This window comes from Henckelia pumila, chromosome 2, assembly GCF_033568475.1.
Source record: "Henckelia pumila isolate YLH828 chromosome 2, ASM3356847v2, whole genome shotgun sequence".
NCBI classification, from domain to species: Eukaryota; Viridiplantae; Streptophyta; class Magnoliopsida; order Lamiales; family Gesneriaceae; genus Henckelia; species Henckelia pumila.
The window spans coordinates 13,635,017-13,662,242 of NC_133121.1; the positions used below are offsets into that span (position 1 = coordinate 13,635,017).

General features: G+C 35.2%; 1 protein-coding gene across 1 annotated transcript; it reads left to right on the forward strand.

Annotated features, from left to right (window-relative positions):
• Nucleotides 1-5,816: 5,816 nt before the first annotated feature.
• On the forward strand, nucleotides 5,817-14,567 carry LOC140877242 (benzoate carboxyl methyltransferase-like). The gene is made up of 4 exons (XM_073280772.1): nucleotides 5,817-5,891; nucleotides 6,168-6,575; nucleotides 13,539-13,796; nucleotides 14,208-14,567. The coding sequence occupies exons 1-4, from the start codon at nucleotides 5,817-5,819 to the stop codon at nucleotides 14,565-14,567; spliced, it is 1,101 nt and encodes a 366-aa protein (XP_073136873.1).
• Nucleotides 14,568-27,226: the final 12,659 nt, after the last annotated feature.

Here is a 27,226-nt window from a genome sequence, read left to right on the forward strand (position 1 = left end):
TACTTGCATGATTATTTGCTCTTACATGCTTTGATGCATTTGTATGAGAATAGTTGGTGTTTGAGCATGTCTAATTGACTTAGATTGATGCTTATAGATTGTTAGGCATCTATTTGATTGTGAAAGAATTGTTATAGATTATGTTGGCTTCGCTTTTGTGCTCCTAGATTATGCTGAATTCATATTGAGCCAACAATCCTTTGAGATTTTGAATAGCAGAATATGGATAATTGGACTTATATTGAGGTCTTAGGAGACAGAGTTACTCCTATTGTAGAATCTCGATATAGTGGACCAAAGTTCGGGAAAAGAACTCAACGCCACCTCGAATGGGAGAGTAGGGAGAGTTGTTGTGTTCTTATTCCCCGGGATCCCAATAATCGACACAGAGTTTATTACCTGATTTTTAAAGCATATGCATTTCAATTGCTTATGCTTTTGTGAATTCTTGCATGTTCTGGTTTTCCATTCAATATTTGAATGTGTTGATATGATATAAGATTACTTGTTTTCAGAGTTGATTTCAAGATGTTAGAATTCTTTGACATGTTAAGATATGATCTGTTTGAGGTTATTTGCTTTGTTATGCCTCAAGCTATAGAAAAAAAATTTATGATTGTCAATGCAAGAATGGTAAGTGTCTATATGTTTATTTGCCTGTGATATAGAGATGATATATGACATGAATGGTGTGAATTTTCTATGCTTTATATACATGTCGTTTATACTGAGATATATTTCTCACCGGAGTTATCCGGCTATTGCTTTGTCTTTGTATCTGTGCATTGCAATAGGTGGGGCATGAGCGAGTCAGAAGGGATTTGGATAGCTCGATATTAAAAGATTTAGAAGTGGAGACTCGGGTTAAGAAGTAGAGTTGCTGTTAAACAAATGTATTTACTGCATCAATCATTGCACCGATTCGAATACATTTACTGCACGTTAATACTGACTCGAATTCTTGCAAACCGTCCCAGAACAACCCCATTTTCTCCACGATCCAGTTCCAACACATTGCATGCCTAAATTTATTGATAGCATATATGGACTTCTCGTTCTAATATTTTTATATGAGTTGCATAATGTATTTTATATATATATATATATTAATGCATATGTTATTTTTTTAATGATTCATGTATATTATATTTTACTATTAATTTAATTTATATAATTTTCTAAATTTATACTAATTTTTTAAGGGAAAATTGCATATATCACCCCTGTGAAATCCCAAGTTTGCTAATAACACCTTATGAAATTTTTTTAAGCTAATAACCCCCTGTGATTCAAAATTTGCAGCATACACACCCTTTTCAGTTAAAATGGACAAAAATACCCTTACTTAAATAAATAATTAAATTAATTTTGTTTTATAATTCTATATTTAATTGAGTAAAATAATCAAATTTTATTTAAATAACTATGAAAATTATATATAATTATTTTATCATAATATTTGTCATACACGAAATATATTTTAATATTAAATTGTATTATAACATTAAGGGCATTTTAGTCATTTTTTAGCCAGAAGGAGGTGTATGCTACAGATTTAGGATCATAAGGGGCTTCTAGCTCAAAAAAGTTTCAGAGGGGGTTATCAGCAAACACGCGATTTCACAAGGATGATATATACAATTTTTCCTTTTTTTAATATATTTTAAAATTCTGCACTGCGACCGTTTAGTGTAATTATATTAGAACTAAAACGATAGTATCTGCAATCCTTACCTCAACCCATGTATTTGGTTGCCCAATTTTAAAATTAAAAAAAAAAAAAAAAACTCAGATCAATCCATATAAAGAAAGGAATTGAAAAACAAGCAAACATCTAAAATTTGAAGAAAAACGAGTGGCAAATTTATCAAAGAGAGTAAAAACATTCTCGAAACTTTCACGGATAAAAGTGAAAATTGCAGCTTAGATATAATTAATGGGTGATGCTACATGTACACGTTAGGTTACACGTTGCACTTGAAATTACAATATAAATATCCTTAATTTATTTTGGAAAGAATTTTTTCAAATAAAGTGGAGAGATAATTTTATTATTTCATGTGCATTGTGTAACCCAATGTGTAACTCAATATGTACATATAGCATTTCCCTATAATTTAAATCATTGCACCACCATTGGTCGCTTGGGTCATTGGTAAGATGAACACATGTGAACACTATTTGTGCGTGTAGATGTCCTTATACAAGTGTTTAAGAGATAGCCGTGACTAATGATTTAAGTAGTATTTGAGAGAGCTTCATTTGATCACTAGATTGTTGAAAACCCTTATAACTAACTGTTAACTCTCCGTGTTTTCAAATTTTGATCACAAACAATCCCTGAAAATATGTACGAAACAAGGGGGTGAATGCTAAAAATTTGAAAACATGGACCCAAAATTTTTTTCTCGCGGAACTAAAATTTTAGGAAAAATTGCATATATCACCCTTGTGAAATCCCGTATTCGCTGATAACCCCTTGTGAAATTTTTTGAGCTAAAAACCCCTGTGTTTCTAGATCGGTAGCACGCGCACCCCTCCCGCTGTGTTTTGTGGCTCACGCACTGTTAGATGTGAAAATGCAAGTGTTTTTTTTTATAAATTAGGTCTAAAATACCCTTAAATGATACCCAGTCAATTCGGCAATTGAAACCGTTACCTTCATCTTCTCCGATCGTGACTCCGGCCAGCCATATTTCCGACATCGCCTTGCTTGCTTTATACTCCTCTTCACCTCCCCTACAAGACTCGACCTTTTTCCCTTAATTTTCTTTCCTCAATCTGTCGGGCTCCAGCTCCAATCTTACGCAGGTACTCACCGCGAAGCCGACTGGTTCTCCTTCATTTTCGACCAACTCCGACCACCAATCATTCAAAGAAATCCTGATCTGTGACCCTCCTCTCCAGACGAACAAAACACACACATCAATTTTTCCGATCCGTACTTTCTTTGGGAAGATAAGATAGCGTCAATTTTGTTATTTTGATTTTTTATTATACTAAAATTTTGAATGGGATGTGTGTGCTGTAAATATGAAATCATAGGGAGTTATGAGCTCAAAAATATTTCACAGGGAGTTATACGCAAACCCGACATTTCACAAGAGTGATATATGCAATTTTCTCAATATTTTATTGATAGAAATCGATCCATGAAGATATCCCTTATATTAAGTTAATATTTATTCTCTTTTTTTTTCGATAATAAATCCACTAAAACATATTATGAAATATATAGAGCATACTCAGACGATGAACGTAAAATTTTCAAGTACTATTTAAATATTCAAGTGAAACAACTTGAGGATTAGCGGTGGAAAAAAAATATTGAATTTCGGTATACCGAAGTTATCGTATCGAAAAAATATCGAATTTATCGAATTTTCGGTATAACAAGATTTCGGTATGATATGGTACGGTAATGATACCAAAATTTTGGTATAATAATGATATGTAATTTAAAATTTTCGGTATATACCGGTATACCGAAATAATATAAAAAAATTATAAATATATAATATTTAAAAACAATAAATTTATAAATTTTAAAAATATAAGATTTTTTTGGGTATAAAATAGAATATACCGATAGTACCGAAATTTTGATATACTATAAAATTTCGATATGATGAATATGTTATTTATATGTACAGAAAATTTCGATATACCCATTGTGGTGATGATTGACACTCGCATCTACCGTGCATGTTCCATATGAAATTAGTTGGATTTATGGTGGCCATTAGGCCCATTACCATCATCCAACAATCTATTAACTTCAAGATTGTCCATATATATCATATATGGACTATCATATTTTCTCTATCTAGAGTTGTTAAAACGAATCGGTCCACCCTGCCTCATTTTAACACACTACCAAATAGGGTGAGGCGAGTAGTCATGCCGACTTTTCAAAAATTTAATAAAAATAAACACGCAAGCAACCACAAATAATTTCATTTTATTTTTATAAGTACTACTTAAATGATGTATTTAATGGTGAAAATTTATTAATATTTGTGAGGTCAACTGAAAAAATTATAAATCTCACATATATTGATAAATCTTAGTCCTTAAATTTGGGTTGAGACAATGTCTGTACAGATAAGATCTCATTTACCATCGTACTCGTTTATCATCTATTACATTTATAATCAAATCATTTAACAACAATATCATTTTACCATAAGAAATTTAAAATTTAAATTTGAATAAAGTTTAACAAAATCTAAATTATTGCATTTATCATATTTGTCGCTCACCAAATGCTGTGGCTCATTCGATAGCTCATTTTATTTTTCCTTCCCGAGCTCTCTTGATTTGGGAGTCTGGGAATTTTTCTATTTGGTTGATAAATCTTTTACGAACGGATTTATTTCATGAATAATAAATTCACAAGTTTTACCTGTCAAAAAAACCGTTGTATACTTCGTATCTTTATTTTTCTTAATTCATCAGTAGTTTTCAAAATATTTGAATCCGATCCTCATGTATAATGTTTTCCTAATATCAATATATTCTGCCTCTACATATAAAATACATAAATATAAAAGTATTTAAAAATTAAACTCACGATAAACCAAGATAAAAATATATTATAAAAAATTAAAATATCAACAAAGCAACCTATCAATTAAGTAAATAGGTTTTAGGTTATATTTCCACTTGGTGAATGGTGGGCTGTTTTTAGTTAGACCAAAATTCTCCCACCCTCGTTATCAAAAGGGATAATTTCATATGTTTTCTCTGTGAAATCATGATATTGCTAACTATAAATTTTTCATATTTTTAAATTTTGTGCACAAATATCCCCTGAAAACACGTACAGACAAGGAGTTGTATGATCAAAATTTAAAACACAAGGAAGTATGTGTTCAACATTAAAAAAAAAAACAGGGAGCTAATAGATCATTATTTTTCATAGAAAGTTTTTACCAATATCGATATTTCACAGAGGTAATGTATGCACACGATGGTTTATATATATATATATATATATATATATATATGCGTGTGTGTGTGGTTAGTTATCAAACTGATCACTATGGTCAATTTTTATTTATTTATTTATTTATTTTAACTAACTTTCTATATTTTATTTAAAAAAAGGCAACTAAAAAATAACTTTGGTCAATCTCGTGTGCATTTTAATATACTTCAATACACTTGAGAAAGTTATTTTTTAAAAATGAAGTTTGAAAATATGAAAAAATAACTTTGGTCAAATACATGCCTGTATTTGAGACAGTACTTCAAATGCTGGGATATATATATATATATAATATCTAACCATGCTTAGTAAAATTTTATAAAAAATTGACCTTCTGTAGCATATTTCAAATACTCTTGAGTTGACTAAATCCATTTTTCAAAATTTCCCTCAAATACACTCGGGGACGGGGAGGACTAATTTTCAAAAAAAAAAAAAAGGTTTGGCCAAGATCATTAATTAAAATATTTATAATATTATAAATAAAAAATACAATATTACAAGAGCAATGTATACTGACTATATGAAGTCATGATGTAATTTTAGATTTATCTAAAACACCCTTATTTATCAAACTAACTACATGGTTCTACTATATCATTTTCCTTTATATTTTAATTTTCTCTTTTACCATTTCCATTTTAAAATTAATAACTTTTATTTTATTATATTCTATTTTATTTTTTAAAAAGATTTCATTCATTTTTTTTACACGATGCGTGTGCAACGATCCGCTTATATATATAACGATCCGCTTATATATATAACACACAACGTACAAGATTTTGATAACTTCACTTCAACTATCTAGCTAGTAACAATTAAAATGGTGCTTCAGAAAATTCTTCATATGAATTCAGGAAATGGTGAAACTAGTTACGCCAACAACTCAAGCTTCCAGGTTTTTTCTACAGATCTATATCTTCACACATCACATGTACACATGTATATATATATATACAACCACCCCTGGCTGCTAGCACAGGGATTAGCTAGGCGTAGATTTCCCAGTAAGAGCAAGAGGATCAGCTAGCAAACAACAAAAATATAGCATAATTTTCGATCGAGAGTCGTCTAAAATTATGATGGGACATGTATTTAATTGGTAGCCCAAATGGTTTCTGTGATACACTTCCACTTTATGTGTATTGTAAGAGATGTGTAATCAATCTTGCAGAATGTTACCATATCAAAGACATGGGATCTTGTAGATGAAACCTTAAGAAATATGTTGGAGAACGGCGACTTCGCCGATGATCACTGCTTGAACTTGGTCGATTTGGGCTGTGCATCAGGGCCTAATGCACTTTCAGTCGTGTCTCATGTGACGGATACTATTCAAGAATTGCGTAAAAACGGTGACGGTACTTCACAAGAAATTCAGTTTTTTCTGAATGATCTTCCCAATAACGACTTCAATAGTTTATTCAAGTTGGTGGAAATTTTCAACAAGGGAAAAGAAGTCTGCGGATCAAGATCACGGTGTTCTATATATGGCTTGCCTGGTTCTTTCTATAGTAGATTATTTCCAAGAAAGACTCTACACTTTGCTTATTCTTCATGCAGTCTTCATTGGTTGTCTCAGGTTATTAATTACTTTTCTTTATTCTATTACACAGTAATCTACACACATATTATTTACATAATGGGACTGATAATCGAACCGATCAACACTTCAAAATGGTTCATGAACTGGTCCGATCCGAATTTTGTTATATTATATAAAATAATGTAGTAAATAATATATTTTAAATATTTTTTTACAGGAATATATTTTAAATATTTTAAATGTCTAATAAGTAATAAAAATAATCATATATATATATATATATATATATATAACCAAAAATAGATTTTAAATATAAGAAAAATAATTTTCTGTTTATTTAAGGGGTATAAGAAATAAGCAATTTTGTTTTAAAATTTGGGTTACTTGCATGTATTACCTCTGTAAAATCATGATGTTGCTGAAAACCTTCCGTTGCATTAACCCCTTGTGTTTTGAATTTAGAGCAAAAATACCACTGAAAAAACGTACAGACAAGGGGTTGTGTGCTCAAAATTTTAAAACATGGGAAGATATGTGCTCAAGATTAAAAAATACTAGGAGCTAATAAATCATTCTTTTTTTAAAGGGCGTTTTTAGCAATATCGGTATTTCACAGGGGTACTGTATACAATTATCCCTTAAATTTTTTTTAAAAAGGGTGAATACATGTTCGGTTGGTTCTTGACCAGATTCGACCTAATTGACCACTAAAATAGTTTATGGGATAATATATATATATATAGTTTTGCTATGCTGCCCACCTCTCGTGCCCACCTATGAGGTGACACTCATTCATTGGATGAGATGAATCATATACAAATGGTTCATCCAATGGATGAGTACCACCTCATAGGTGGACACGGGAGGGGGGCAGCATAGCAAAACTCTAGAGAGTTTTAGAGTTTTGCTATGCTGCCCCCCTCCCGTGCCCACCTCCATGCCCACCTATGAGGTGACACTCATTCATTGGATGAGATGAATCATATACAAATGGTTCATCCAATGGATGAGTACCACCTCATAGGTGGGCATGGAGGTGGGCACGGAAGGTGGGCAGCATAGCAAAACTATATATATATATATATATATATATATATATATATGCACCGGACTTGTGACAGTTTCACGGTTGAACTGGTCGGTCTGATCCTGTTTGAAAAACAATGCATATACATACACACAACACACACATATATATGTGTGTATGAGTAGATATATCTCTTTTGAGATAGTACAACTGTGAAGCCCAAGTCATGTATGGACCCATGCATGTACATATAGTCATAGACAAATATTGGTAATGTATGTAGGTCATAATTTCAAAATTTAGGGACCCTTGTGCATCAAATTGTTGTTTAAAAATTTGAAAGGGAATTGAAAGGCAAACATCAATGTAGAATTTGGCCAATATTTACAAACCTTCAAGGCTGAATTGTAACAGTTCGTAACAGCCTATTCATGGGACATTATGGAATTGAAAAGGGGCTGTAATGGCCTTAAAATCATGACATTTTCAACTGATCCAAGCAGCCTATAAATACCTCAAGGCTTGGGAGGAAAACTCACACCAAAATACTCTACAAATTCTAGTAAGCTAGAGCATCTAGGGGCTGAATATTTCGACCCTAGCAGCTGATTTGTAGTGTTACTCTGCTCCAATTTTCGAGCCAAGGTGTCCCATTCCAGCAAGAAACCGAGCCACAGAAAGCTACCAAGGTGCTGCCAATTTCGAGCAAGGTTCTTGTCCCATTTTCGAAGGAGCTTTCTGTTCAAGTGCTGAAGGATTTTTCTGCTCAAGTTCGAGGCTCTCCAATGGAAATCCACCCCCACAGGCCGAACCACAAGTGCATGGGGTCAAATATCTCAAAAGTCTTGGAAAAATAATCGATCCCAGGCCTTCAAAGGATATCCAGACCCTGAAGTCGGCCAAAACTTTCTCAAGAATATTGAGACACAACTTCGCCTACTCGAAATCCATGACGAGTTTAAGGTGGGCATAGTGACACTTTTTTTGGAGGAAAAAGCGGCCAAGTGGTGGGAGGAAGTCTCGCCAGCTATGATTGCAGTCGGTCCAATCACGTGGCGATAATTTAGAGACGTTTTCTTGAAGCAATACTACCCGGCTGAAGTCAAACTACAAAAATTGAGTGAGTTTGAAATTTTCACTCAGACTCGGGATATGTTAGTGGATTAATACACTTCAAAATTCAATTCACTCGGAACATATGCTCCTACTATCATGGCTGATGATGTCTTGAAGATGCACCGTTTCAAAAAGGGTTTGATCAGCCGTATTTAGACAGCTTTAGCAGTATACCATGCCACAAGCTTTGCTGATTTAGTGGGAGCTGCAATTAGAGTTGAGACCGACGTCAAGCGAAGGGAAAACGAGAACAAGAACAAGAGACCTCTTATGGGGCAATCTTCATTAGGAAAGCAGCCGTTCAAGAAACCATACCAGTCTACTGGGGTAAACAAGAACGCTTCTTCAAAACCAAGCAATCTAGAAACCAAACCGTGTCATACATGTGGATTTAAACAATTTGGAGAATGTCGCAGATCACGTGGCGCCTATTTTGGATGTGGAAAGACTGATCATCGCATTGCCGACTGTCCAGATAATAAGGGTAAAGAAACTGAGTCAAGGGGCGATACTACTCCGAATAAGCCAAAGGAAATCAAGCCTAATGCTCGAGTTTTCACCATAACTCAAGATGAGGCAGAAAAATCAAACGATGTTGCGGCATGCACCATCATAATCAACAAATCTCTTGCTTATGTGTTTTTTTGATTGTGGTTCTATGCATTTGTTTATATCTAAGAGATTTTCTAAGAAGTTAGGACTTACTCCTGAGATACTTATAGAACCTTTTAGAGTAGCAAACCCCACTAGTAATACAATTGAAACACATAGGGTACACCGAGATTGCAAAATTTGCATCGGGAACACGTATTTCAAGTTGAACTGATTCAACTAAACATGGTAAAATTCAATGTCATTCTAGGAATGGATTGGCTGGAATATAACCATAAATTAGTAGATTGTCGCATGAAAAATGTCAAGCTGCGAACTCCAAACCCAGACGAATTCATTTATCATGGCAAAGTCAAGGAACAAAAATCTCTTTTATCTGCTTCCCAAACTTGGAAGGCCATGAAAAGTGGAGAAAAAATATACCTAGCATTGATAGGTGAGGTAAAGGAGGAAGCTACACTTGCATTAGAAGAGATTCTGGTAGTACAAAAAATTTCCAGATGTTTTTCCTGAAGAACTCCCTAGAGAAATTCCCGACTGTGAAGGGGAATTTGAGATTAATTTGGTACCCGGTGCCGCACCGATCTCAAAAGCACCGTACCGAATGGCTCCAAAAGAATTGAAATAATTAAAGGACCAACTCCAAGAATTGTTTGATAAGAAGGAAATACGATCGAGTGCATTTCCTTGGGGAGCCCCGATCCTATTTGTAGAAAAAATACGGGAGTATGAGGTTGTGCATCGACTACCGAGAGCTCGATAAGAACAAAATCAAGAACAAGTACCCTTTCCCAAGAATTGATGATTTTTTTGACCAACTTAAAGGAGCTACAATATTTTCCAAGCTCAATTTAAGGTTAGGCTATCCCCAATTGAAATTCAAGATAGAAGACATTCCAAAAACAGCCTTCAGAACAAGATATGAGCATTATAAGTTTATGATGATGACATTCGGACTAACCAATGCACATGAAGCATTCATGGACCTCATGAATAGGGTATTCAAGCAATTCTTTGACAAGTTTGTAGTGGTGTTTATTGACGACATTCTCGTATATTCACCAAGTGAAGAGGAAAGAAATATCAATAGGACTTAGGGAAACAAAAATTTCTTTCTTTGTTATTCACACACACACACACATATAAAGGTACGTACATTTCTAATTATTTATATTAATTTTTTACTGGTGAATAATCCATAAACAAACAGTGTTATTACTAATTTGAAAGACTAATCAACTCATGTGACTCATGATTTTCAATTTGATTTGAGATCTTAATGAATTATAATTTATAGCACATTACATTTTAATTTATTAATAAACTTTACAAAATGACTTCTTGAGACCGCCAGATCTGTTAAGGTTTATGGTAAATTAATAAATCACCAGATTTTTAATGGAAACAGTTCCAGATTTGTGTAAACACGACGATGGTTCCTGCTGTAAATCGCAAGATATTCAGTTTTTTCTGAATGATTGACTGCTTAATTCGGTATTTACTAGCAAGTATACTAGGTCAAGTAATAGTAAAGTGGACAAAAAGTTCAAGTATCGATCCCACAGGGACTGTTGTCAATTCTGAAGATTTGATTATTTTACTTACTCTAGACAAAATCATAAAAAAAACAATTTGATTTAAATAAAACAAGATTTTAAAATAAAAAGTACTACTTAAGAAATAAAAATTAAAATAGTTGAAAAGAAAATTTAATTAAAAGGAAAGACACATGTAGGTACCGAACAAACCATGTAACATGTAGCCGATTCAGGACTCAGATTTAATCTTAGATTACGAGAATTTTTCTCATTTGTTCAAAGGTCTATTTCTAGAACAATCAAACCTATTCAAATATTGACGGATTAATTTTTTGTAATTCTAACCAAATTTGAATGCATTAAAGATTTGTGTAAATTCAGTTTTTACCTAAAACCGCACACTGAAACCGAATTCTATTTCTAGTCGGTTTTACCATGTGTTAATTATTAGAGTGATCGAAATCAATTCATCATCTGTCGAATTGGAATCAATTAACATGCAAGCAAACACTTGATCAGGCTATTCACAAGACAAATATAAATATAACAATCAATAAAATAAAATCAAATCAAATCTGAAAAATCTCAAATAAACATCTAAGTTTTCTACATAGATTTATTCGGCCCAATCACGACGTCTTGGTTGAAAAAAAATCTACTCAATAATTGAAAACAATAATTTAATAAACAAAAATAAAGAAGAACATGAGAAGAAAAAGTGTAGAAATCTTCTTCCAAGCTCCGAGTCGCCGCCTTCTGTCTTTTATGTGTGCGTTATTATCTCTGCATTTCGAATCCCTCCTCTAGATCTGATGCACGTCCTTAAAAACCCACAAAATAAAGCCCAAAAAATAAGACTTTCAAGATTTCAAAATTCTCGTACAGGCGGCGCTGGAGCGCTTTGCCTTAGACGCTGGGGTGCTGCTCAACATCAAAACTTCTTGAAAAAAAAACTTCGGGCGCTGGAGCGCTTAGCTTTAGACGTTGGGGCGCTTCAGCTTGTGTCCAGCTCGCGCAGCGTTTTTGAAAAATTCATATCTCGAGATCTAGCCATCGGATTGAGTTGAAATTTGGACAGCAGCTTCAAAACATCTTAAAATTCATTTTGAATAGTCAAGATCGGATTTGAGTTTTCCAAATTTTAAATTGAATTTTTGACCAAGGCTGCTCCATAATTCATTCTTCAAAAATCTATTTCCTATAAAATTAACCCGGAGAGTAAATGTACATATAATAAATAAATCACATAAAAACACACATAAAATACAATGAGATGATACGAAGGAAAAATAACGTAAAATAATGCATATAAAATGCACTTATCAATGATATTCATGATAACGGCTTTAATAGTTTATTCAAGATGTTGCACAATTTCAACGAGGGAGAAAAAATATAAGGGTTTTTTTATATATGGTTTGCCAGGGTCTTTCTATAGTAGGCTATTTCCGAAAAAATCTTCACTTCGCTTATTTTTTGTGTTGACTTCATTGATTGTCTCAGGTTATTGTCCTTCCAAGTGCACACATAAACTGCATTTTTTCTAGATAAAATGCTTGATAAATTAGTTTTAATATAAAGGGGAACACAAACTCATATGACACAGTCTCAACTCTCACGGACCAATTTCGTGAGATAGATCTCGTATTTGAGTTACCAATGTATGAAAAAACTTTACTTTTTATGTCAAAAATATTATTTTTAATTATAAATATTGGTAGAAATTGACCGGTCTCACACATCTGGGAGAGCGTTTCACAAGAGACATACCCAAAGGGGAAAGAACAGACATGCCATCAAGCCAAAATGCTTTTGATGCTATGATGTTTTTTCAATCATACCATTTGGTGGATAAAACACCATGATACCCTGGGAAATCCCAAGCTATCATCGGATATGGGTCGGGATGAGAGGTCCGAATGAAAAGGTTTGTGAACCCAATTTCAGATGAGAAACCTGGCACGGGGAAGAACTCGAGGTGTTGTATCAAGCCCGGGGAAAGAAAGAGTAGATCCCGAGCTATTGCCTAATGTCTGAAGTTTATACGACTAATTCAAATCTTGCATAGACATCGCCTACTATTGAGGAACATGGCCTCCCCACATTGCCACGCTTTTGAGAACTATGGCAATATCACCCACGATTCAGGATCGTGGCCACTAACCGGAAATCTCGGAGGAGTCCCTCTAATCCAAGGTCTATAAATACCGCCATACAGGTATCATAGAGGGTATGTTCACTATTTTCCAAATTTGCATATATTCTCTATATTTTCCTAAGCCCAGTCTTTCTTAGTCTTTTTGCTGACTTAAGCATCGGAGTGATCCCGTCGAAAAATCTTCCAGCGTCCCACTAACGAGCTCTTTGTTTTCAAGTGTGTGCAGAGCCAATTACAGGGAAACATCTGTTATCTCGGCATCCACTTGTCCTATTTTCACTTGTTACCCGGTCCCAGCAATTGCCCACCCCAACTACCCAATTGCAATCCGGGTACCCGAGACTTCATAATATCATCACACCAATTGATTATTCATCCTAACTTCATCTAATGTTTGGTTTAGTTTAAAAAAGTCGTGTTTTTCACCATTATCTTATCCAAGTATATTGAATTATGCATCCTTCATCATCCGATCAATGAGGTCAACGGTGCCTGGCTAGCTTACTAGTTCATATTAAATGGTAACTAATGATGCAACAAAAATTCAGGTTCCATATGGATTGGAGAGCGAGAATGAAGAAAACATATACATAGCAGTTGATAGCCCATCGGAGGTGCTCGACGCTTATGCCGAGCAATATAAAAGAGACTTGTTCACATTTCTTAGCTTGAGAGGTGAGGAAATGGTTCCTGGTGGCCATATGGTGCTGACATTTATAGGAAGAAGGGTTGAAGATCGCTCTTCCAAAGACGACTGTGCCCATCTCGCCATCCTTGCACAAACGCTTCTTGACATGGTTACTCAGGTAGTCCTGTTTCTTTTCTTTTTTTGTTATCTAGACATTAGTACATGAAGGTACATAAAGTATTTTTATGAAAAAATTAAGAAGATCGCGTGATCCTTTACAGCTCTCTCTGGCTTTGGCACTTTGATCATGCCCCCGACCACAAGAGAGGCTTTTGCATGTTTGCACAATAAGCAAACATATAAGCAATTTTTGGTTTTATATGTTCATCTCTTGCATTTTTTTATTATATATATTGTCAAATTTCAGTTCTAATCCCTTGTATTTGTGTTTTTTTTTTGTTTATTTTAATCTTTTTTCAAATCAGCATTCCCATAAACTTACCAAAAATCAAAAGTTTGATAAATAGAAGATCAAAATTGCAAATGAGCAAGCACCGTATTAAGTTCATGAAACTCTTTGTACGTTTAGGGACTTCTCAAGAAAGATGATTTGCATTCTTTCAACGTGCCAATCTACATGCCCTGCCAACAAGAGATCGAGTCGATAATCAGCCAACAAGGATCTTTCAAGATCAAAAAAATCGTCACCTTTCCAGTTCGTTGGGATGTAAATAAAGACACCGACGAATCGCCTTTCGACAAAACTAGAAGTGGGAATCTGATATCAGATTGTGTTCGGGCTTTCATGGAACCGATGCTTGTTAGCCATTTTGGAGAGTTGATAGATTGTAATGTTTTGTTTGAAAGGTACTCGGTGAAAATTGGTGAATACTTCTCAAAGGAGAGGACATCACATCATATGTTGGCCATTTCTATGACCATACAGTGATTGAAACGACGATATATATGTTTCTAATAAACGTAAGAGGATCGAGTACTATCTCAATCCGGTTAATTTTAGATCGTGTCAGGATAATTGTTGTGTCATTTCAATCTTGTATTTCTTTTGGGTTTGTTCGTACTTGTTGGGAGGTCTTGGCCTTGTCTCGCTCTTATGTCTGTGTTTTTCTTCTTTGTTTAAAAAGAAATATGTTTCGAATAAAGTCCCATGAATTAAAGGGTGTTTGGGTGAGCTTTTAAGCTCTTAAAAACAACTTATAAGCTGTTTTGGAGCTTTTAAACTTTCCAAAATCATTTGGTAATTTTTTTTTAAAATAACTTATAAGCTGTCAAAATAAGTTGTTTGATAGCTTATAAGTTGCATTTAAAAAAATAAATACACCCCTACTTTTTAAGAAAATATCTTATTTTAATATTTTGTTTCCCACTATTATCTTTCTATATTATCATTTTATATATATTTTTAATTTCATAATATATTCAATTACAGTTTTTTATCAATTTGTTATATATATTAAAATAATGTTTTGTTCCCAGTCAAAAAAATAATGTTTTGTTCTATAATTTTTTTATAATTTAAAAAACTAAACTATCGAGATACTATTTTAACAATAAATATTATAAAAAAAATCAAAGCATACGATTTTTATATATTTAAATATAAAATAATATATATAATTTTAAATAAATTTTTTCTATCATTTTATTATAATTATAAAAAAGCTATGCTATCAAGATATTATTGAGTAATTTTAAAATAATACATATATTATTTAAAAAAAAATTCATAGTGTAAATTTACATAAATTAAAATTTAAAATAGTATTTATTTAATTTTAACATTTATCTTAAAATTTTAAAATTATTTTTGTATATGTATAATATTTACTTCACCTTCATATTATTATACCCTTTTGGTAATTTTGACAATAAAAAGATCTTAGAAAGCCAAACGCATCAACATCTTTAAGTTGTTTAAAATAAGTTTATCCAAATACTTTAACAGATTATTTTTAAAATAAGACCTAACAACTTATAAGCACCTAAAATAGCTTATAAGCTCCTACAGCTTATAAGCTATTTTTAATAAGTTTAGCCAAACACCCTCTTAGACACATTTCATTCCATTCAAGGTCTGATCAAGGATACATACACTAAGCCAGATTTCGGTAGTGTTTGAGATAGTTTTTAGGAAGCTCTTTTCAGATTTTTCTTAACAAAATTTCAAAAACTTTTTAAGGAAAAATTGAGAAAGTGCTCCCTAAAAGCTCTCTCAAACACTAACAAATTCTGTGAAGCAAACAATCCATCATTAACGTAGTGTTCGGGATTATTTTGAGGAAGTACTAGGTTTGAGAGATGGTTTTGTTTGTTTGTTTCGATACCCCTATTCAGTTTCACAATATTTACGTTGACGTGAATTTTTTAAAATTGTAAAATAAATAATAAAAAGATAAAAAAATTATTTTTTCATTAAAGTATTTTTTTAACAAGACAAACAATCGTAGTTTTAAAAAAATAATTTTTGAAGATTTTTGAGATAATTTCTTAATTTAATCTAGCGTGTAACTCGAACCCAAAAAATCTCAACCCTAATCCGATATTTTTATGATCGACTCGGGTTGGAGTTCAATTTTGACACTCTTAAAAACGTATAATTAATATAAAATAAAAAATGATATATTTAATTAGAAGTTTTTTGAGCAAGACAAACAATTGTAGGTTGAAAAAAAAAAGATTTTTAAAATATTTTGGGATACTTTCTTAATTTAATAGAGCGTATAACTCTTTCTGTAAGACTCTATGTATACGTAACATTATCCAATAATAGTACACATATACACGTATATACATATGATATTTACGTGTATGGCTTGGATAGATATGGGTCACTATTTCTCGATGATCACTAAATAAATTGAGATAATCAAGCCAAAATAATATCTACTCTCTAGACTCCAATCCACGAGCCAAACTTTTTTTTTTTTTTCAAATATTTGTCAAAACGAAATCATGTAATCTCCCATCTAACGTTCAATATTATCAATTACTAGGAATGACAATGGGTCGGATATGAATAGGATATTGTGTCTTCATCCCCATACCCATTTATTAAATTCATTCCCATACTCATATACATAACCGTCAGGTATTCAATTTCATCTTCATCCTCATACCCGTCGGAGGATCGGATATCCATACCCTACCCATATCCTCATTTATCGTATCTACTTCATATAAATACATTTTTTAAAATTTGAATTATTTTGATAAAAATATACTTATTTACTAGATTTTTATACCAAAATTTTTAAGAGAACAATAAAAAAATGAAACATATATGAAAATCTACAACCTAAGAATTATATAAAAAATAAAATTCCTACAAAATAGCATTAGATTTATACTAATATTTTTTATTGTTTCATCCAACTAACATAATTTAATAGAAAAAATTAAATTATAATTTATTTAATATAAGTTAATATGTATATATATTTATTTATTTATATTTAATCGAGAATCGGGTTGGATATGGGTAGGATATTACTAGATCCTCCTCCATCCCCATATACGAAATCCTCATATCCATTTATTAATTTATTTAATCGGGTCCAAAAAACACCTTCATATCCTTTTCTATTCGTGTCGAATATCAGATTCTCTATCGGATTCGAAGTAAATGGTCATCCCTATCAATTACTGCCAAACATTTATGGTGGGCAATTATTCAACCGTCTATTTATTGCATTAATTAATATATCCATGCTGGGCAATTATACTTCTATCTTCTAAATGAATATAATATCCATATATAGCATTAATTCACGCAGCAATATTTCTTGCATACTGACTTTCTCTTAAATAAAAAATATATTTTTTTAGGATTAAATATACATAGAAAAACATACTAAAACAATGTCTTGTATTTGAAAAACTAGATCGATGAATCATATAGACAGAGGGGGATAGGCATATTACTAGGGTTTTTCTAAAAATTTATATGATCGATGGAAATGGATGGTATATATATATATATATATAAATATCGTAGTTACTCAGGGAATGCTAATTATTTTATGAAATCTGCATTCGATATATAGCCTAAAATAGTACTCTGATCCCACTTTATATATATATGTATGATCTGAGATGTCATTAAATGTTGCAGAATTTTGTGATATAAAAAACATGGGATCTTGTGGATGAAGGCCTAAGAAATATAATGGAGGGTGATGGATTCTCCGCTTGCTGCATGAACATGGTCGACATGGGCTGCGCCGCGTCAGGGCCTAATGCGCTTTGGCACCGTTCTGTTCACGGTATTACTAATATATATATAACTCATCACATCTCATCCCACGTTCTTCTCATCATATTATTTATCTATAAATTAACTATTTATTTTAAATCAATCACATCATTAATTGTTTATCTCCCATCAATCAAATCATTGAATTCAATTAATATATTTTATTTATTGTTAAAAGGACAACATAGTCATTTAACATTTTTATATAAACTTTAATCAATCAAAACAAATATATCATAATCTATCAATCAAATCCAATACAATTTTAACTATCATTATTTATTTATTTTTTATTATATTATACTACATATATATATATATATTACTTATATCATACATCAAACCAAACGGTGTCTTTGGGTAGCGTTTCACGTGATGGAGAGTATTCAAGATTTCTGTAACACCGGGTTTGTTTGCAGAAATTCGATTTTTCATGAATGATCTTTCCGATAACGGTTGTCTCAGGTACTGAAACTATTCCACTAATTATGATTAAGTGATGAGTTACAATTCTGCCATTTGCTTATATTAAAATATTGAGATGGATAAATTTGTGATTTTTATTTAAGAATGTAAATTATTTTTAATTGACCAAAATTATTGAATATAAATATTATTAATTTTTAAAAAAAAGTTTAATAAATTGAGTTTTAAAAAAAAGGTGTCCCAAGGATAATTAAATTAATCCAATGAAATTTATTAATTATATCTTAAATTTTAAAATTTTTATTTATGTTTTACAATTTTTTAAAATGGGATTTTCATATAATTATTTTTTTGGGAAGTAAAGATATTAATGTAAATTTACTCACATAGAAAGAATATTAGTAGAAATGATTATTTAAAATTTTGAGCACAAATACCCCTGAAAATACGTACAGACAAGATGTAACATCCGGTATTTTAAATACGTAAATCCGCATGCATAATTAGGGTATTTAATTATTTAAATTTTAGATTTATGGGTTAAATAATTAAGTGAATTATTTGTGCATGATTTAATTTATTTTTTTAAGCATTTAACCCATAATTAGTGATTTTACGATTTTTAGTATTTTAATTGTTTTGCTCGCGTAGACGGGATTGTGGACGGACGAGATGACAACTTCCTAGCCAATTAATTTCATGAGCCTTTTTAGAGCCCTAAAATATTATTTTGAGTTTTATTATCTCAAAATTTTTAGTATTTAATTTTATATAATTTTAGGAGTCCATTTTTATCCAAATTTAGCCATTTTAATGACTTTTAATTATTTTTAAAATTTCCTAAATTTGTAATTTCGGGATTTTTATATTTTCTAGCTTAAGTTATCAGATTTTAACTTTTATTTAGAGTTTTAAAATTTTATGTTTCATATTTAAAACTTTTAATTATCCTAAAACCTATATTAATTAAAATAAAACCCCAAAAACTAATCTACCCAAACCCTTAGCCGATCACTCACCTCCATCAGCCGCCACCCCCACTATTCATCATCTCCTTCGACCGAGACACCTCCAAGAACACCATAGCCACGTTTTTTTGTAGGTCCAAAGCAAGTCGTCGTCGTCTCGTCGTCCCGAAATCGTCCCACGCTCGTTTTTCTCTTCAATTTCGGTGAAAGGCATGATTTCTTTCCCTATTTTTCGTGCCTATCAGATATATTAGTGTGTGTATTGGGTATGCATAAAAAACATTGAAGAATTTTTCAGAAAAACAAAATTGTTGTAGTTGTATGCGCATGTTCCTTGTTTGGGATGATCATGTCCACGTTTTTCATAGCCATGGATGTTCTAGCCACTGGTAAGGGTCCCTAGGGTGTCTAGGGTGAGTCTAGGCTCGATTGTCTCGTTTGGTTCAAGCCAAAAGAGCCCAGAAATTGGGAGGTTGCAGGTCGGGCACCATGTTCGCGCAGGTTAGGGTTCTCGGGAAGGAGGCTTCGGCTCGGTGCGTGGGGCTGCATGGAGCTGGGTCCTTGGGCAGGTTAGGACCGCCCAGACGTGGGCTACGTCTGGGCTGCGGGGCTCCGGCCAGGGGTGGCCGGAGCAGGGCGGCAGCAGCCCTAGAAGGGCTGCTGCACGCGGCGGCCGAGAAGGGGAGGGAAGGGGGAGTTTCGGGTTTAGGGTTAGGGGGTGGTCCGGGTCGGGTCAGTAGGGTAGTGGGTCGGGTTAAGTTGGTCCGGGTCCGGGTTTGGTGGGCCGGGCTCGAGTCTTTTTATTTTTAAAGTATTTTATGAATTAATTGGTTTTTGGGCCAATTAATTAGAAATAAAATTATTTGGACTCCCAAATAATTTTATTTGGGCTTTTAAAATTTTAATTAAGTTAGTCCATTAATTTTATGGGCTTTTGAGCCCATAAAAGTTATTGGGCCAGTCTTTGGGTTTTTGGGCCCATTGGGCCAGTTTAAGTTGTTATTGGGCTTAGAATGTTTTATGGGCTTTATATTATTTTAATTGGGCTTAGAACAATTTTATTGGGCTTAAGTATGTTATTGGGCCAGATTTAAGTAAATGGGCTTGAGAGTTTAGGGCCAGCAGTCCAGTACAATCCATGAGAAATTTGCATGTGTCCTGATTATATATTTAATTATTTTTATGCATTGAAGTTATTTTAATATTTATATGTTAGTAAGAAATTAAATTAAATATATATGAAGGACACACATTTTATTTAAGTACATGCATTCATGAAATAATTTTATGCATAATTAAATGTTTAAGGTTGAGCAATAATAAAATATTTTATGTTGGAAGTTGAAGTAGTGTGACAATTTAAGGGGGATTCGTCCCCATATGTGAACTATTGAAGGGCAGTTTACTGCCAATTTAAGAGGTGATTTGTCACCGCCACGTACGTTGGTTTCTACGCTGATCAGTATTTAATGTATGATTTAAGGTTACACTACGGATACAACCATGCGATGTTAGAAATTTAACTGCTCAACAATATGTATGTATTATGTTATTTAAGTTAATTTAAGTTATGTTTATGCCATGATATTTTTAAGCATGCTCATTCATGTATAGGTTATGTATTAATATTTAGTTGTTTTAAATTATTTTAAACCCTTGTTATGTTAGCATGTTGGGCCTCTAGGCTCACTACACTGGTATGGTGCAGGTGAGTTCGTAGAGGAGGATGTAGCTCCTACCGGCGGCGAGGACATATGAGCGGACATGCAGTGACCCCGTGACCGTGATAGATGTCTGAGTCACATTGCATGTTTTAATTATGTCAGCATGTAACACTTTTTAATTATTTTTTTTCAGTGGTTTTATTTGAATATTTTCAGTGCATGCAAATTTTACATCATTTTTCTTATGCAGTATTTTTAATTAAATGTTTGACTCAGATATTTATTTTATTTAAAGAATGCAATTTTTATTTAAGTTATTTATTTATTTATTTATTTATTTTAAATCTTTTATTCTGTGCATGTATGTATGGAAATATATGTGCATATTTTATTTAGTAAGTATGTAATAAGAAAAAAAAAATTTTCCGCATATTTATTTATTTAATAATTATAGAGTTAGGGTCGTTTCAGTTGGTATCAGAGCACGGTCCTTGGAGGGGTCATTACTGCTATGCGAGCTCAGAAATCCACGCTACCGGTCTGTAAGTTTTAAGTGTTTATAGCATGATTTAATTTTTAGAATTTAAGTTAGCATTAATTTTAAACAACTTAGTTATGCATGGCGATTTACGTAAAGAAATATGTGGTGGTGCAGAATGCCTCCTAGACCGATGAACAGACGTGGGGGATCTCCACCTACACCTCCACCTCCACCTCCGCAGAACCCTCTAGCAGCATTGGAGCAGGCCAATGCGATATGATGGCAGGGATTACTGCTCTGTTAGAGCAGCAGGCTACTCGTCCCAGGTTGTCCCATGAGGAGGACGTTGCTGAGAGGTTCCAGAAGAAGGGACCCAAGGAGTTTGTTGGTACCACCGATCCTTTGGTGGCTGAGGGATGGATTCGATCTCTGGAGTCCATCTTTGCTTATATGGGGATCACAGACACCGACAGGGTGAACTGTGCGACGTACATGCTGAGGGGTGACGCAGCGCTATGGTGGGAGGGTGCTGTCAGGGGAGTTCACCTTCCTACACTGACATGGACAGAGTTTAGGCGTATCTTCTACGCCAAGTACTTCACTGAGGATGTGCGCAATCGCATGATCCGTGAGTTTATGAGTCTCCATCAGGGGTACAAGACAGTGGTTGAGTATGTGAGACAGTTCGAGAGGGGCTGTCACTTTGTGCCTCTGATTTCAGATATTCCACCAGAGAAGTTGAGGCAGTTTGTGGAGGGTTTGAAGGCGGATATCAAGCATGATGTTCGCATGGCAGACGTCCTTACTTATGAGTCTGCAGTCAGTAGAGCCTTGCGTTCCGAGGAGGGTCGGAGAGAGATCCAGAGGGAGCAGCAGGGGAAGAGGCAGTTTCAGGCTGGGTATCAGCGACCATCTTCGCAGCCTCCTGCGAAGAAGCAGTTTACAGGGCCGGCTAAGGGCCCGAATCCACAGCAGAGGCCACAGCAGCAGAGGCCGAAACAGCAGAGGGGCGGGGCCCCTAATGCCATAGGTTATCCTACTTGCCCGAAGTGTCAGAAGATGCATTCGGGACCTTGTCTTTTGGGAGCAGGAGTTTGCTGCCACTGTAGGGAGCCAGGGCATCAGATAGCTAACTGCCCGAGGAAGAAGAACACCGCTGGTAGAGTGTTTGTGATGCAGGCCGAGGAGGTAGATCCAGACACCTCCTTGATCACCGGTATATCTTACCCCTAGCATCTTAATAATTCTCCTTTGGTTAAAATTTCGTCTTTATTTTGGAATTGTTGTTAATTTGGGTTATTTAACTGCATGTTAGAATAGGAAGCATGTTTTACTTGTGATTAGAATTAAGAATTAGTAGTGACTCGTTGGGGAAAATTTAGTGGTGGTATGAAATCGTTGGGAATTTTCTGCGTGCAGGGAGAATTCTAGTTGGAGGCAACTCCACGTTTGCGTTGCTAGATTCAAGGGCTACGCAATCGTTTATCTCCCTGGAGTTTATCAGGCGGGTAGGCATCACACTTGTGAGTATTGACAGTGGGTATGATGTTACTATGCCGTCAGGGCAGATTATTTCTACCTCGAAGGTCATTCGAGGACTGGAGTTGGAGCTGCAGGGACACTCCATTCGAGCAGATGTGGTGGTCTTGCCTTTGAGTGGATTCGATTTGATTTTGGGTATGGACTGGTTGACAGTCAATGGAGCTTCGATTGATTTTCGTCGGAGATCAGTGTCAGTGAGACCTACAGTAGGCGACCCGTTCACTTTTCATGCATCTCAGAGCAGTGATATTCCTCAGGTGATATCTCTTATTCAGGCGAGGAAGTTGTTGAGACGGGGTTGCCAGGGGTTTCTAGCGAGTATCGTCACGACTTCAGAACCATCTAGTAGATCTTTGTCAGAGATAGAGGTGGTTCGTGACTTTCCGGATGTCTTTCCAGAGGATGTTGCAGGAATTCCACCAGTGAGAGATGTGGAGTTCAGCATCGACTTAGTGCCATACACCGTGCCTATCTCTAAGGCACCGTACAGACTTGCTCCTACCGAGATGAAAGAGTTGAAGGAGCAGATTCAGGAGTTGTTAGAGAAAGACTTTGTTCGTCCTAGCTTTTCTCCGTGGGGAGCTCCTGTGTTATTTGTGAAGAAGAAGGATGGCAGTATGAGACTGTGCATCGATTACCGAGAGCTCAACAGGGTCACAGTGAAGAACAAGTATCCACTGCCGAGGATAGAGGATTTATTTGACCAGTTGCAGGGAGCTTCAGTGTTCTCCAAGATCGACCTGCGATCTGGTTATCATCAGTTGCGTGTTAGAGATGCAGATGTGTCCAAGACTGCTTTCAGTACACGATATGGGCATTACGAGTTCTTAGTGATGCCATTTGGGATGACCAATGCTCCAGCGGTTTTCATGGATCTCATGAACCGAGTCTTTCAGCCGTATCTAGATCAGTTAATCATAGTCTTCATTGATGATATTTTGATATATTCTAGGAGCATCGAGGAGCATAGACAGCATCTTCAGACAACCTTGCAGACTTTGAGGGAGCATCGGTTGTATTCCAAGTTCAGCAAGTGCGAGTTTTGGCTTGAGCAGGTGGCATTTCTTGGCCACATTATTTTGAGAGATGGGATTGCAGTTGATCAGTCGAAGGTTGAGGCAGTGCAGAATTGGGGTATTCCGAAGAATGCTTCGGAGATTCGCAGTTTCTTGGGTTTGGCAGGATATTATAGGAAGTTCATCAAGGGTTTTTCCTCTATTGCAGTACCCTTGACTTCCTTGACCAAGAAGAATGCGAAGTTTATCTGGAGTTCAGACTGTCAGAGGAGCTTCGATCAGCTAAAGGAAGCACTCACTACTGCACCAGTGTTAGCGATGACAGTACCACACGAGGAGTTAGTGGTGTACACCGACGCGTCTAAACTAGGTTTAGGCGCAGTGCTTATGCAGTGTGGTAAGGTTATTGCGTATGCGTCGAGGCAGCTGAAGATTCATGAGCAGAATTATCCAACGCATGACTTGGAGTTAGCAGCAGTGGTTTTCTCTTTGAAAATTTGGAGGCACTATCTGTATGGAGAGAAGTGCAATATTTTCACAGACCACAAGAGTCTCAAGTACTTCTTCACACAGAAGGAGTTGAACATGAGACAGCGCAGATGGCTGGAGTTGGTGAAGGACTATGACTGTGACATTAGCTACCATCCGGGTAAAGCTAATGTAGTGGCCGATGCTTTGAGTCGGAAGTCGTCAGTGGTATCATATTTGACCGTACAGTTACCACTACAGAGCGAGATTCAGAGATTTGATTTGGAGTGTTATCCGAGTGGTCATGCACCGAGCTTGTCAGTGTTGACGGTGCAGCCAGTTCTGCGAGATCGGATTAGGGATGGACAGTCTACTGATGAGGAGTTGCAGCGATGGAGACAGAGAGATGAGGCTCGGGGTAACCTCTTGTATACAGTGGTGGATGGTATCGTTCAGTACCGTGGTAGGATGTGGGTACCGAACGTCGATCAGTTGAGAGCTGAGATTTTAGCAGAGGCTCACACATCTCCGTACTCCATTCACCCCGGAAGTACGGAGATGTACAAAGATTTGCAGCTATTGTATTGGTGGCCCGGAATGAAGAGTGACATCGGGAGAGTGGTGTCAGAGTGCTTGACTTGTCAGCAAGTCAAGGCAGAGCATCAGCGTCCAGCAGGACTTCTTAGACCTCTTCCTATTCCGGAATGGAAATGGGAGAATATTACGATGGACTTTGTGGTTGGCTTACCGAGGAGTGCCAGAGGTTGCACAGCGATTTGGGTGATTGTGGATAGACTCACCAAGTCAGCTCATTTCTTGCCGGTGAGGACTACTTATTCTTTGACACAGTATGCAGAGCTTTACATCAGAGAGATTGTTAGACTGCATGGCATACCAGTGTCTATTGTGTCAGACAGAGATCCGAGATTTTTAGTATTATTTGTGCATGATTTAATTTATTTTTTTTAAGCATTTAACCCATAATTAGTGATTTTACGATTTTTAGTATTTTAATTGTTTTAATCGCGTAGACGGGACCGTGGACGGACGAGATGACAACTTCCTAGCCAATTAATTTCATGAGCCTTTTTAGAGCCCTAAAATATTATTTTGAGTTTTATTATCTCAAAATTTTTAGTATTTAATTTTATATAATTTTAGGAGTCCATTTTTATCCAAATTTAGCCATTTTAATGACTTTTAATTATTTTTAAAATTTCCTAAATTTGTAATTTCGGGATTTTTATATTTTCTAGCTTAAGTTATCAGATTTTAACTTTTATTTAGAGTTTTAAAATTTTATGTTTCATATTTAAAACTTTTAATTATCCTAAAACCTATATTAATTAAAATAAAACCCCAAAACCTAATCTACCCAAACCCTTAGCCGATCACTCACCTCCATCAGCCGCCACCCCCACTATTCATCATCTCCTTCGACCGAGACACCTCCAAGAACACCATAGCCACGTTTTTTTGTAGGTCCAAAGCAAGTCGTCGTCGTCTCGTCGTCCCGGAATCGTCCCACACTCGTTTTTCTCTTCAATTTCGGTGAAAGGCATGATTTCTTTCCCTATTTTTCGTGCCTATCAGATATATTAGTGTGTGTATTGGGTATGCATCAAAAACATTGAAGAATTTTTCAGAAAAACAAAATTGTTGTAGTTGTATGCGCATGTTCCTTGTTTGGGATGATCATGTCCACGTTTTTCATAGCCATGGATGTTCTAGCCGCTGGTAAGGGTCCCTAGGGTGTCTAGGGTGAGTCTAGGCTTGATTGGCTCATTTGGTTCAAGCCAAAAGAGCCCAGAAATCGGGAGGTTGCAGGTCGGGCACCATGTTCGCGCAGGTTAGGGTTCTCGGGAAGGAGGCTTCGGCTCGGTGCGTGGGGCTGCATGGAGCTGGGTCCTTGGACAGGTTAGGACCGCCCAGACGTGGGCTACGTGGCGGTGGGGCTCCGGCCAGGGGTGGCCGGAGCAGGGCGGCAGCAGCCCTAGAAGGGCTGCTGCACGCGGCGGCCGAGAAGGGGAGGGAAGGGGGAGTTTCGGGTTTAGGGTTAGGGGTGGTCCGGGTTGGGTCTGTGGTCCGGGTCAGGTCAGTAGGGTAGTGGGTCGGGTTAAGTTGGTCCGGGTCCGGGTTTGGTGGGCCGGGCTCGAGTCTTTTTATTTTTAAAGTATTTTATGAATTAATTGGTTTTTGGGCCAATTAATTAGAAATAAAATTATTTGGACTCCCAAATAATTTTATTTGGGCTTTTAAAATTTTAATTAAGTTAGTCCATTAATTTTATGGGCTTTTGAGCCCATAAAAGTTATTGGGCCAATCTTTGGGCTTTTGGGCCCATTGGGCCAGTTTAAGTTGTTATTGGGCCTAGAATGTTTTATGGGCTTTATATTATTTTAATTGGGCTTAGAACAATTTTATTGGGTTTAAGTATGTTATTGGGCCAGATTTAAGTAAATGAGCTTGAGAGTTTAGGGCCAGCAGTCCAGTACAATCCATGAGAAATTTGCATGTGTCCTGATTATATATTTAATTATTTTTATGCATTGAAGTTATTTTAATATTTATATGTTAGTAAGAAATTAAATTAAATATATATGACGGACACACATTTTATTTAAGTACATGCATTCATGAAATAATTTTATGCATAATTAAATGTTTAAGGTTGAGCAATAATAAAATATTTTATGTTGGAAGTTGAAGTAGTGTGACAATTTAAGGGGAATTTGTCCCCATATGTGAACTATTGAAGGGCAGTTTACTG

Bases quoted from the DNA above. Each gene is read 5' to 3' on its own strand.
- LOC140877242 (XM_073280772.1), top strand. From the start codon at position 5,817: ATGGTGCTTCAGAAAATTCTTCATATGAATTCAGGAAATGGTGAAACT. The intron at 5,892-6,167 runs GTTTTTTCTACA...TCAATCTTGCAG, and splicing joins CCAACAACTCAAGCTTCCAG to AATGTTACCATATCAAAGAC. The intron at 6,576-13,538 runs GTTATTAATTAC...ACAAAAATTCAG, and splicing joins GTCTTCATTGGTTGTCTCAG to GTTCCATATGGATTGGAGAG.